At 39.5% G+C, this 13,082-nt stretch overlaps 1 protein-coding gene across 1 annotated transcript in view; it reads right to left on the reverse strand.

Moving 5' to 3' along the window:
* ARFGEF1 (ARF guanine nucleotide exchange factor 1) overlaps positions 1–13,082 on the reverse strand; it is a 131,472-nt gene that overhangs the window by 9,031 nt on the left and 109,359 nt on the right. The window contains exons 24-34 of the mRNA XM_068983519.1: positions 12,827–12,867; positions 12,570–12,739; positions 12,064–12,215; positions 11,749–11,921; positions 10,573–10,733; positions 9,629–9,759; positions 6,740–6,869; positions 3,623–3,758; positions 3,405–3,543; positions 2,769–2,841; positions 826–958 (exon numbers count right to left, since the gene is read on the reverse strand). Coding sequence (XP_068839620.1) covers positions 826–958; positions 2,769–2,841; positions 3,405–3,543; positions 3,623–3,758; positions 6,740–6,869; positions 9,629–9,759; positions 10,573–10,733; positions 11,749–11,921; positions 12,064–12,215; positions 12,570–12,739; positions 12,827–12,867 — 1,439 coding nt within the window. The remainder of the gene's footprint in view (positions 1–825; positions 959–2,768; positions 2,842–3,404; positions 3,544–3,622; positions 3,759–6,739; positions 6,870–9,628; positions 9,760–10,572; positions 10,734–11,748; positions 11,922–12,063; positions 12,216–12,569; positions 12,740–12,826; positions 12,868–13,082) is intronic.

Raw genomic sequence — 13,082 nt, forward strand, 5'->3', positions numbered from 1 at the left:
TGTGATATGGGGATAGTGTCCAGAGTATGTGAGAAACTCCTACAACTCAACAACCAACCCAATTAAAAATTATCAAAGGACACGAATAAGTATTTCTCCAAAAATGATTACAAACGGCCAAAAAGCACGTGAAAAAATACTCAACATCATTAATCAATCGGGAAATGCAGAGTAAAACCGCAATGAGACAACATTTTATACCCACTAGGATGGCTATTATTAAGGAGAGAAAAAGAAGACTGAAATGTTTGTGAGGATGTGGAAAAAATGGAATTGCTGGTGGGAATATAAAATCATGCAGCCACTGTGGAACACATTTCCCGTTTTCCTCCAGGAAGGAGGCTGTCTTTTCTCAGTGTTGTTAACTTTTGTTCAATAAATGAAATTGAACCAATTTAGTGAAAAACAAGGGAGTCCTCCTCCTTTGTGAAAAGAACTAAAGGTGAGGGGAGGTGCAGAGGAGCACCGGGAGTGGGGGGGGGGGGGTTGGCCAGCAGAGTGCTCCTTGGACGCCCTGGCCACTACCTCCCCTCTTGCTGAGGACAGAGGAAGGCCCCTCTTCTGTAGGAAGAATACCCACGTGCTTATAACAAACATCAGCTGAGAGCGCTGTAGGAAAAAAAATGAGCCTTGCAGGTGTCAGCAGAGTCCTGACCACCTGCGAGACAGCCTCTATCAGGGATGTCCAAGCTGCGGCAAACTCAATAATAAAGTGACCGCATAACCAACTACAGTTACGTGTGTGTGAGTAAAAGCAAAACTTTCATTTATAAAGTCTTGCATACACAAAACAAAATACATAACTGATTAAGACAAATCACTCACTTGCTGTGGGTTTAATTTTGCTGATTTCTTCATTCACAGTAGAGACAGAAGCCAACGGAGCTTGCTGTCTATTATCTGCCGATCTTGGTTGAATAGAATCATGAATATCTACAGATTTCTGTGATATTGTATCCTAGTAAAAAAAATTCATTTTAAGTACAACAAATAAAGCTTAATGATGAAAACAGTTTCTATTACATTGTCTTTAAAAAAGTAATTTACATTGTGTCCCTATGAAAATGACACTGCACACACTGCAATAATGGACATAATGGGAAATTATTTAATATCACTACACACAGATAAGAGCTGGCAATCTTTTAAAGAAAAGCTTACTTCCTGACCCTCACTGAGATAAGGCCTGACACCACTCAAGAGCAACAGATAAAAACGCTAAGCTTCACTGTGTGGCAAAACTTGTCAGCAATATCCACGAACTGTCGTGAAATCCAGACAGAACGTACGTAGTGGGTGCGGTCTGTGCACACTTGGTGCAGGCTGAGCCCAGGAACGCTCTGTAAAGGAAGGGTGTCCTGTCACCCCAGACCAGCATCCAGAAAGGGCAGTGAGAAGGTGGCCGACAAGAAAACTGGCCCTGCAGAGAAGCTGACAGGTCCACAGAACCACACCAGAGTCCAGTTCCAGCTACATGTAACCTTGGGAAAGCCAGGGATCTAGTTCTAAGCTGAGGTTTTCTGGTCTGAAAATGAGCAGGTTGTGGAGGATTTGGTAGTAAATGCAAGGCACCTGCAGTGTCAGACGGTCTGTGGGGGCTGACATGACTACTCTGGCAGCTCCACCTGGTTCCAGCATGAGGCCAGAAGCAGAGCCAGGGCAGCTGCAGGTCTCAGAGCCAAGGAAGAGACTGTGAAAATCACTGCTGGCTTCCACAAGGGACCCTTTCAATTTCTTTCAATTTTCACTTTTGGAATGAGAATCTGTACCCAAGCTTGCCCACCACTGTATTTTGCAAGGGGGTCATTTATTTTACAGGTTCATGGATCCACAGAGAAATTTTGCTCCAAAACAGACCATGTGCCTGATCTAGATGACTTAGAGGACAAGATCTGGAACTTCTGATACGATCATATTTACATGAGGTTTTGGACTTAGTGCTGATGCTACAATAAATTGAGACTTTGGGAATGTTGGGATGGGATAATGTCTTAGCCCAGAAGACAGACATGAGTTTGGGGGCACCAGAGGGTAGACTGCAGTGGGTTAAATAGTGGCCCCAAAAAGCTAAGTCCAAGTCCTAACCTTTGGTACTTACGAAGACTACATGGAAATAGGGTCTTTAGAGTTAAGGAACTTTGAGGTCATTCTGAATTTAGGGTGGACCCTAAATCGAATGACTAGTGTCCCTAAAAGAGAGATCTGATACACAGATCTGACTTTACACAGCTACATAGAGATGGAGGCTGTAAATGGAGTGTGTGTGTACAAGCCAAGGAACGGCAGGGGTTGTCAGCAGCCAGTAGAAGCTAGAGGCAGCAAACCCGGGGAAGGAGTGTGGTCCTGCCGATGCCTTCAGTTTGGACCTCTGGGCCCCAGAACTGTGAGAGAATCAACTGCTGCTGCTTTAAGCTGCTAAGTTTATTAGTAATTTGTGACCACACACCCAGGAAACAAATATGCAGGATGAGGGTCTGCTGGAATTCTTTACACTGCTTTTCCAACTTTTCTCTAAGGTATAATTTTTATCAAAATTTGATGTTTAAATGATACCCAATAACATCTTCAGCCTGGCATGTACACCCTTATGTAAACTGGTATCATGCAGGCACTTGCGAAATCATGTTAATCTTCGTCTCAGAACCATCTATATTTTGCACCATCTTTCTAAAGGAACTGGGCCCCTATTAAAGGATCTGCCCCATGGTAAAATTTCTTATCATGAATAGTTCAATGATTTAAAGTAAGCTTGATTTATTTAAACTTACCAACTGGTTTTCACTCACAGGAGATGGGGTGGGGGGAGCAGTTTCTCCAGAAACGGGACGCCAGGTCAAGAGCCTTTGAAATACCAAAACCATACCAATCACTGAGAGCGTGAGACGTGCCACAGCCAACACACTTTGAAATAAAATAAGCTGGGGAAATTCAAGTTGTCCTACAAATGATTCAGGTGCCATCAACTGTCAGGCAGCAGGACTATGCCTTAGTTTCCCCACTAGTAAAAACTCACGTACGATTCAACTCCAAACGTACCCCTCAGAAAAGGATGACAAACAACTACGAAATAGTGTTTACAAATAAAGTTTCCTTAGACTATTCACAGTAAAATAAATGCTGAGATTTTAAGAAAATTCAGAACCACTGCTTGGTTTAATCTGCATGAATAAAATGTGACCCAAATAAAAGCACTTCATTGTGACCCAAATTTAGATGATGAGACTAAAGGTTCTGGTTTATAAAACAATTCATATATTTGTTATGGTTTATAGGAGTTTGGTCTGTAATAAACACAAATTCATAGAACACTGAGATATCTGACAAAGCATTTGTTATGAGAAATCACTAGTTACTATCAAATCTTTTATGTCCATCATTCAATACAAAGTGGTATAAAATCTTACGCATGTGGGATTGTGGTTTTGAAGATGTCCAGTGTGCAGTTGCAGGTTTTATCCCAGATTTCTAGTGTAAATTTTTCACCATTCAGAATAACAACATTCTCTAAGCAGTTTGTACCAGATCGTGCCAACTGCTCATTGTCTGGAAAAGAAAAGAGCAATTCATTTGTGTATCACCAGGGTCACATTTAACACTGTGTCATTTATCGGGACAGACCTACCTTGCTGCACACACCAGTAGAGCTGGGCAAAAATGTCATCCAAAAGGACATCACTGAGCACTTCTAAATACTGGGTGAACACATCACAGATCGCATAGAGCGCATGATTACATGTTGTCGTCATCCACTCAGCTTTCTACAAGGGAGACAGTAATCACATGAAGGTCAGGCCACTCATTAGTTACAAAGAAAATGCTTGCATATTTAAAATAAGACTGTCCATGTTCCTTTCAGAGTGCTTAACTCCCTCTAGAATATACTCACCTCAACTTCATATCTGATACCTATTTCTCATAATCTCATAAATCTATGCATAGAATAACTATTTTCTGCACTGTTTTGATTATAAAAAACCATCACTGCATTGTCCTGTTATTAGTGTCTGCTACTTAAAAGTCATAGCATTAATTGCAACAGTTGGTCTTGCTTCAGAATATGACAGAACATGGAAAAAAAAATAAGAGGAAGGAAATGATAAGAATTTTCCAAGTGGGGTTAGCATAGGTTTAAAATAAAACTGGTGTAAGTAATTTATTTTTCTCAAATGGACTAATCTGATTCATTCACTCATGGTTTTATGCCCCTGAATAAACATATGTCTACTTAATAACATGTTTTAAGTAACAGCCTACCTATAGATCTAAAATAAAATCTGCAGGTCAGAGAGGCCCCCAAATTTGCATTTAACACACTATATGGAACGAAACACAAAGACCTGATCTTCTCTCCCCACAAACACTGAAACACATTCTGTAACTGGTTTGTAATAAAAGACCTAATTAAACTTAAAAGCTTTTGCACAGCAAAGGAAACAAACAAAAAACACCCTCAGAATGGGAGAAAATATATGCAAAAGAAGCAGCTGACAATGGACTGGTGGTGGTTTAGTCGCTAAGTCATGTGCAACTCTTGTGACCCCATGGACTGTAGCCCACCAGGATCCTCTGTCCATGGGATTTTCCAGGCAAGAATACTGGAGTGGATTGCCATTTCCTTCTCCAGGGGATCATCCTGACCCAGGAATTGAACCCAGGTCTCCTGCACTGCAGGCAGATTCTTTACTGACTGAGCTATGAGGGAAGCCTGACAAGGGATTAATCTCCAAAATATACAAACAGCTCATGCAGCTCAATATCAAAAAACAAATTAAAAAATGGACAGAGATCTAAAGAGACATTTCTCCAAAGAAGACATACAGATGGCCAAAAAGCACATTAAAAGATTCTCAGCATCATTAGTTATCAGAGAAATGCAAATCAAAACTATCATGAAGTATCACTTCAGACCGGTCAGAATGGCCATCATCAAAAAAATCTACAAATTATAAATGCGGAGAAGGTGTGGAGAAAAGGAGACGCGCTTACATAGCTAGTGGGAATGTAAATTGGTGCGCCACTATGGAGAAGAGTATGGAGGTTCCTTAAAAACTAAAAATAGAGCTACGGCTACCAGCTGCTGCTGCTGCTAAGTCGCTTCAGTCGTGTCTGACTCTGTGCGACCCCATAGATGGCAGCCCCCCAGGCTCCCCCATCCCTGGGATTCTCCAGGCAAGAATGCTGGAGTGGGCTGCCACTGCCTTCTCCAGTGCATGAAAGTGAAAAGTGAAAGTGAAGTCACTCAGTCATGTCCAACTCGGTGCGACCCCATAGATGGCAGCCCACCAGGCTCCTCTGTCCCTGGGATTTTCCAGGCAAGAGTACTGGAGGATCCAGCAATCCCATTCCTGGACATGTATCTGGAAAAAAACATGATCCGAAATGATACATGTACCCTGATGTTCACTGCAGCTCTGTTTACAATAGCCAAGACACGGAAGCAACCTAGATGCCCATCAACAGGGGAGTGGATAAAGACAATGTGGTGCATATGTGTATCAGTCATAAAAAGGAATGAAAGAATGTCATTTGCAGGCACATGGAAGGACCTGGAGACTGTTGTATTGAGGAAAGTCAGAGAAAGAACCCCATACAGTATCACTTACATGTGGAATCTACAAAAAAGGGTAGAAGTGAATTTATCTACAAAAACAGATACAGAGGTACAGATGCAGAAAACAAACTTATGGTTACCAGGGAGTTGGGAGTTGGGTAGGGAGAGGGATAAATTGGGAGATTGGGATTGATATATATATACTACTATGTATGAAGTAGATAACTAATGGGAATCTACTGAACATTACAGGAACTCTACTTAATACTCTGTAATGGTCTATGGGTTTTCCAGTGGTCATGTATGGATGTGAGAGTTGGACTGTGAAGAAAGCTGAGCGCCGAAGAATTGATGCTTTTGAACTGTGGTGTTGGAGAAGACTCTTGAGAGTCCCTTGGATTGCAAGGAAATCCAACCAGTCCATTCTAAAGGAGATCAGTCCTGGGTGTTCTCTGGAAGGAATGATGCTAAAGCTGAAACTCCAGTACTTTGGCCACCTCATGTGACGAGTTGACTCATTGGAAAAGACTCTGATGCTGCGAGGGATTGGGGGCAGGAGGAGAAGGGGATGACAGAGGATGAGATGGCTGGATGACATCACCGACTCGATGGACATGAGTTTGAGTAAACTCCTGGAGTTGGTGATGGATAGGGAGGCCTGGAGTGCTGCGATTCATGGGGTCGCAAAGAGTCGAACACAACTGAGCGACTGAACTGAACTGAATGGTCTATACGGGAAAGGAATCACAGTGAGTAGATCGATGTATAAATGAATCACTGCTGTAAAGCAGAAACTAACACAATATTGTAAATCAGCCATACTCAAAAATTAAAAAAATTAAAAGAGTGAAATAAATAAACTTACCACGTATTCTTTATTCAATTTGGAATAATAAGTCACTATGACTACTAAATAGAACTACTGATGTTTTAGCTGTGACAGTATTAAAATGAGGAAAAGATACTGTAAGTTCAACAAAAATACTGAAAACCTTAACTCACTTCTATTGTCAAAACTGCATTGTTTTGACGACAGAAAACACGTACAAAGACACACTACTATATCATAATGCCTTAAAGAAGAAATCTCTAGGATTTTTCTTCTGTTCACTGTGCTTAATTTGAAAGACTAAAATGTATTAGGAAAAAAGAACCTTTTGACTTGACTATATTAAATAAAAATCTCACCTCTGTCTGCTGTTCTGGCAATTTCATGTTGTCAAAGATTCTGAAAACAATTCTAAATAAATCCTGCCACCAGTGTTTTTCATAAGTGTGGCCATAAGTTTTCATTATTTCAAACATTACTGTTAAACCCCTAAAATGAAAAAATATAATTAGAAAAGCTAGCATGATACATCAGTACTTATTTTTATAAGTCATTTCACAAAGTTACTGAAAGCTAAGTTTAAAACACTCGATACTAAACTTTTGAGAAATTTAGGCTGTAGAACAGAGGTTTTCAGGATGAACTGTTTGGGGAAAAACTCCACAGGCCCTGGCCTTCAGTGCTTACTTTCCTTCCACTCCCACCCCCATCACTGCAGCATTTTAAGAAGGTGCATGGGGGCTACAGAGCGAGGGAGATCACGATTTCGGCAGTACCAATTCTGTGGCTCATGCCCATGGAAGAAAGTATACTGATATGTCTAAGAACAAATAAAATTAGATTCTGGAGAATCTTTTTCAAAGAACTAGAGGAATTTCTAGCTTATACCCCACCTGTTCATGTAACACCCTCAAACTAAAGGACTTCTCAAACCAATTCACTAGAACCCTCGCTCATGTGGGCAGGCGTCATTCCCCAGTGTGCTGGGCCAGAGCAACACGTGTCACACAGGGTGCGGAGGGAAGTGTTCCTTGAGAGTAAGCTGCTTTAGTATTCCACTCATTCTCTTCTGAATAAGTGTTAAAACTGAAAATCAAAATTGCCTTCTGATTCCTTATTATCCTTCTTGAAATAATACCTTCATGTAACCATTAAAAAGCTTGATCTTTTCTCTCTTGTTAAATTTCTTTTAAGAAAATATAGGTACCCTTCCACTTAGAAAAGATTTGTATTTCCCAAAGTCTGGTCATAAGTCAGAACAATATTTCCTGTGAAACACTCCTTGAGGACTTGAGGGCTCCCTGAGATGGTCTAGCTCAGTTGCTGCAATGCTACCCCCTGGGCCTGGTACCAATACACACATGGTACACAGGATCACGCCGTGGTTCAACGGATGTAAAATCGCATTACGGTAGTTTGGTTCTAAGGCAAGTTACGTTTGTTTGCTCTGTAAGATACTTAATGTGTAAAGCTACAGTAAAGGAATTTCTGTGGAAGAAACACACTGTATGTTTCCCAGAAAACCCGTGCCCACCACCCCTTGTCCTCCCCTGCCCCCCCCCCCCCAACACACACGCAATGAGACAGGGCTGGTTCTTCCTCCCACTCCAAGTAACTGGATGCTGAATAACCCCCATGGCTGGGCTGGGCAGACATGAACATCCTGCTGCTTTCAGGCCCCTAGAGCAAACACAGATCCACAGAGGTTCCCAAGGCTTTTCACCTACTGAAGGAGTTCTGCTGAATATTTAAGTTGCTGGTATACGGAAAAGAATATGGAGGGCTCTAAGTTAATTATTTAACCCAAATCTATAGATTTTTGAGGGACTCAAATGAGAATGCATGTGAAAGTACTCTAAAACTAGTGTGTTATACAAATCGCAGTGCTGCATTTTTAGATGTAATTGAAATAACTGCCTTTACAAATCCTGGCGTGAGGTAAGAAAATCAAAGCCATCCCTGGACAAAGCTTACTCACATTTTCTCTCTCTTTACCACCTAGAACACTTATTTTATCTTCTTAAGAATTAAACCCATCCATAATCTGAACATAGGATACAATGAAAAGCAAGGGAGCATGGTCCCAGACAAGGACAGGTAAGAGGGTAAGAAAGCAGGTCCGTCCGTCCCCGGCCAAAGAGATTTCTACAAATAAACGTGGGCAGGGAGGGAGTGCTGAGTTTCTGTGACTTTCAGTTACCACATCTTAGTTGCTCTACTGAAATGGTGGACATCTGAGAGTGGTATATATAATCAATCAGGGGGCGAGCTTGAATTTTATCAAGTTTCCTAACAGGTCCACTGACAAAAACTCCTCAGGGCCTAAATGTGAAATGAATGTCAAATGTGCTTGTGATGACTAAATTCTGTGAGAAGTTTCCAAGGTGTGAGAATATTTTGGATTATTTTAAATTTCATAAGAATCTGTTGTAACAAATAACACTCTAAAAATAAAAAACTTCTTAGGCTATAAAACAAATTTAACCTTGGCTAGGGATGGGTGTGATTCTGGCATAAGAGGAGGGAGGAAGGAGAGATTCATTCTTTTATTACATTCTATCACTGATTTGTTACAAGCCTATACTACCTTTCTGATGTCCTGCTGACAGATATTAGGATACTCAAGTTGGTCATTTCAATGTGGCGGTCAAATATACGGAGTGAGGAAAACTACATTATGGGATTGATAAGAATGCTAAGAAATTCACAACAAGTTCTTGTGAGTGTAAAATGTGAGCACCGAGCACTCGTCTGGTTCCATCACACCCACAGCAGCTTCTTCACAAATGCACGGGACAGTCACACAGATCTTTTATTGAGAATACACTTTTGAAAGAGTTCTCTTTCAACAGGCCTATGTTACTCAAAACTAGGTTACTGGCCAGTCTTCAAAGAGAAATGGTTCTTTACCTAAAAGCCACCAGGGACATGCATTTGGAAATTCTTTTCTCATTCAACAGAAAATAAAGTTTGGGACTAACTTCAATTTCTGATTGGAAACAAAAGTATGAAAAGACAGAATGTGGAAATTAACACGGAATCTAAAATTCAAACTCGGAAATAATCAAAATTTAAGGAAAAGTAATCTATTTCCATTTTTTGTTGCTCTATTTAACATATTTTAAAATTTGCCTACATAATAATTACTATATTTGATCAAGTTAAACTTATATTCACATAAAAAAGGTTAATTTGATTAAAGTCAAAATAACCCTTGTAAAGTTTTAATTACAAATACTGATTGTTACCTGGTTCTTACATCTAATTTGCATCTATTGATGATACATGATAACTCGAAGAGAATTGGGAACCAGCCTCTCACCCACACTCTGTCTTCAGGTGCCACATTCATGTCGTCACTTGTGTACTCCTTGAAAGCCTTTAAAAAGAAAGGTAGGTTTATTACAGACAAGGTGTTAACACCTATACACATTTCTCGAAAGCAGTTTTTAAACATTTTGCAAATCAAAAATGAGCAATTTGATTTAAAAACACTTATAAAAAGATGGAGATTATAACTGCCTACAGAGCATGGAATAGAGTCCAAAAGCTGCTTTCAGCTCCAACTCCATCATCAGCTTTCCATTTCAGGCATTTAAGTGGTTATAACATCACATAGCCACACCACCACACTGGGGAGGTGTGCGGATTGAATGCATGTAAGTACTGAACACACCACAGGTCCACGTCAGCATGTGACAGAAAATCTATGAAGCCATCTTTTCTCCTATTGACAGTTACAAAGATATGCAAGTCAAAGCTGGCTGCCGGGCTGCCAATTCAAGCTTTCACTCCAGTGCTTACAACCACACTCAGCCACAGTTACCTTCAGTGCTGCAGAGCTTGACACACAAAAAGCAAGTGTATCAAGGTAATGGCTGAACACACAGGCCTGGATTCAAATCCTGTCTCCTTCACTATCCCTACGAGCAGGGGCACATTTCGAGCTTCTTTGTGCCTCAGATTCCTTATTTAATGGGGCTATAACACAATCTATCCCATAAAGCTGTTATTGAAAATTAAACAAGTTTATACATGTGAAACACTCAGAAAAATACCCCGTTTTCAATAAATGTGACAACTCAAGATAATTTTGAAAAATGCTTCATATGCCCTAGATTCCCAAATGAACTTAGATCTCAGACTAGAAATAAAAGCTAAGTCACATTTTGTTTACTAAACGATGCTATACCTGAGGTCTATCAGACACGTATTTTGCACAATGGCGAATAAGTCGAATTGCTTCCATACTTGTATCTGGGAAAGCTGCATTGCACGCAAATTCAGACAAACATTTCACTGCATCCTGGAAAGAATCAATGGTCGCTGGAAAGTGTTTTTCAAACACAAGGGCTATAAGGGAGAAAAACATATCCAAATAATTAAAGATTTTCAATTATTCCTAATTATACCCAAATACGCCGAGCTCTAGATGTAATGGATATTTCTTCAAGGTTAAGGGTTTTGATTCCAAAAGATAAGGGTTCCAAAGTCTGTCTTGACCAGTCACCTGACTGCCATGGGTAGTGGGAACAGAGAGATAGGTCTGTGTTTTGTTTATACTATAAACCCAGCACCTAACAGAGACTGGTACACTCAGATGGTAAAGAATCCACCTGCAATGCAGGAGACCTGAGTTCAGTACCTGGGTGAGGAAGATTCCTGGAGAAGGGCATGGTAACCCACTCCAGTATTCTTGCCTGGCAAATTCCATGGACAGGAGTCTGGTAGGCAAGTCTATGGGGTTGCAAAGAGTCAGACATGACTTAATGACTAAACAACTACAAAGTGCTTATTATTAGCACAATACTTAATTTACTAAATTTAAGCAAACAACAAATGATAGCTATGGTGATGTCATCATTCTTGATGTTGATGACAATGATGGTCATCATTATCTTCTAAGAGAGGCTTATTTGACATCTTAGGTGTTTCAAAGTCAAAGGAGGTTATGTAGTACAATAGTCAGAAACAAAGGCTATGTCTTAAGACTCTGGTTTTGTGCCTCAATCCATCACTCATTAGTTTTGTGTCTTTAGACAAATAAATTACATAACCTCACTTGATCTGCGTTTCCTTATCTAATTAAAAAAAAGATAATAAAGATATTTTTCTCATATAGTTATTGTGAAAACTGAAGAAAATACATGCAAAGTTCATATAGTGCTTGCCATGCAGTAAACATTCAATAAATGTTAACTATAATATTATAATAATGGTAATACTATCACTTTTTACTCTGCTTCTATAGGCAAAACTTGGTAAAGCCCATGACAAGCCAATAATCTTACACTTGAGCTATCCTCTGAACACACTCAAGCTGTGTTGTGCTGTGTTTCAACTTGAACAGAGCTTAGGGGATACTCACTGACAATATGTCCTGTTGTCTGAAATGCAAGCTCAACTATGCTTTCATCTTGATCCGATGCAGCAAGATGAAATACAGAGAAGATGTTCTTCCATCCGGACCGAATGTTAGCAGCTTGAGAGTTAACCATCTGTGCTATACACCGTACAACCATATCGCGAATCGTTGGAGACCTAAAGTAGGAATATAATTGCTTGGATAACTCTCATCAGGTTTTGTTTTTCCCCCTTCTCTTCTGTTCCACCTGCCCCCCCCCCCACCACCGTGGAAAATACACTATTTTCCTGATGTTAAGCAGTTCAACAAATATAATACCTGTTCCGTTTCATTATATGTTCAAAAGGTCTTAAGAAATCCTTCTGGAATCTGAAATTAGCAAGCTCCCCTTTCTCTAAGAACTTCATTGACAGCTGCCTCAGGGAGTCTACTGCAAAAATAGCTACATCTTCATTAGGATTACAGCCAACCTGTAACAGCAACAGAAATAGAGGATGCTAATATCAGCAGAAAAATCGGTAATTTTCTTGAAAAATATATCATTAACAGCAAAGACAGGTAAATTCAAAGATTCTCCATGCGGCACTAAGTATGCTAACAATATTTCTCAACAAGAAGAACATATTTTAACTAAATTCTTAAAACCTAGAACAATTATTTCTAGAAGAAAAAAACAAGACAAAGTGTTTTCTAATCTAATTACAAAAAAATGTAATAAAAATACTGCTTAGAAAGGAAAAAGGTCTTAACTAGATTATGGTAAGGGAATTTTAAACAACAAAAATAAATTACAAATTAAGCAAACTGTATAATTACTCAAATACCTTATTAAAATGATCTCCAATAACTTCCCAAATTCGAGACCATTGCAATCTTATTCTTCCCATGTTGTAATATGATATTTCTACTATTTTTTGCAGACTAAACATTCTTGGATGCGTAGTAGAAAGTAATTCATCCATAGACACAGCACAGAGCCAACGGACAAAATCCACTATAACAGAAATAGATTAACATTTACTTTAAAGCTTAAAGTCTTTTAACCCAAAAGTCAGTTTTTTAACTGAATGTACATACTTACCAATGGCATTTCCATCTAGCCTTGTGGACCCTGTAAATATTCTAAAGAAAAAAACAAAAATCACAATGCAAAAATTTATAAAGTCTCATATCTGATGTATCAATTAAAAAACAAGTGGCCTAGTTTACTAGCTACTTTTATATGTAACTGAGTGTGTACTTTTTACCAGATAGTTTAGTAACAAGTGTAGTTGGAATGTACCGCCCACCCTTGTACTGAATGATATTAGAGAATGAATACATTGCTGCAATTTTAC

The sequence above is a fragment of the Capricornis sumatraensis genome, chromosome 11, assembly GCF_032405125.1.
Source record: "Capricornis sumatraensis isolate serow.1 chromosome 11, serow.2, whole genome shotgun sequence".
Taxonomy (NCBI): domain Eukaryota; kingdom Metazoa; phylum Chordata; class Mammalia; order Artiodactyla; family Bovidae; genus Capricornis; species Capricornis sumatraensis.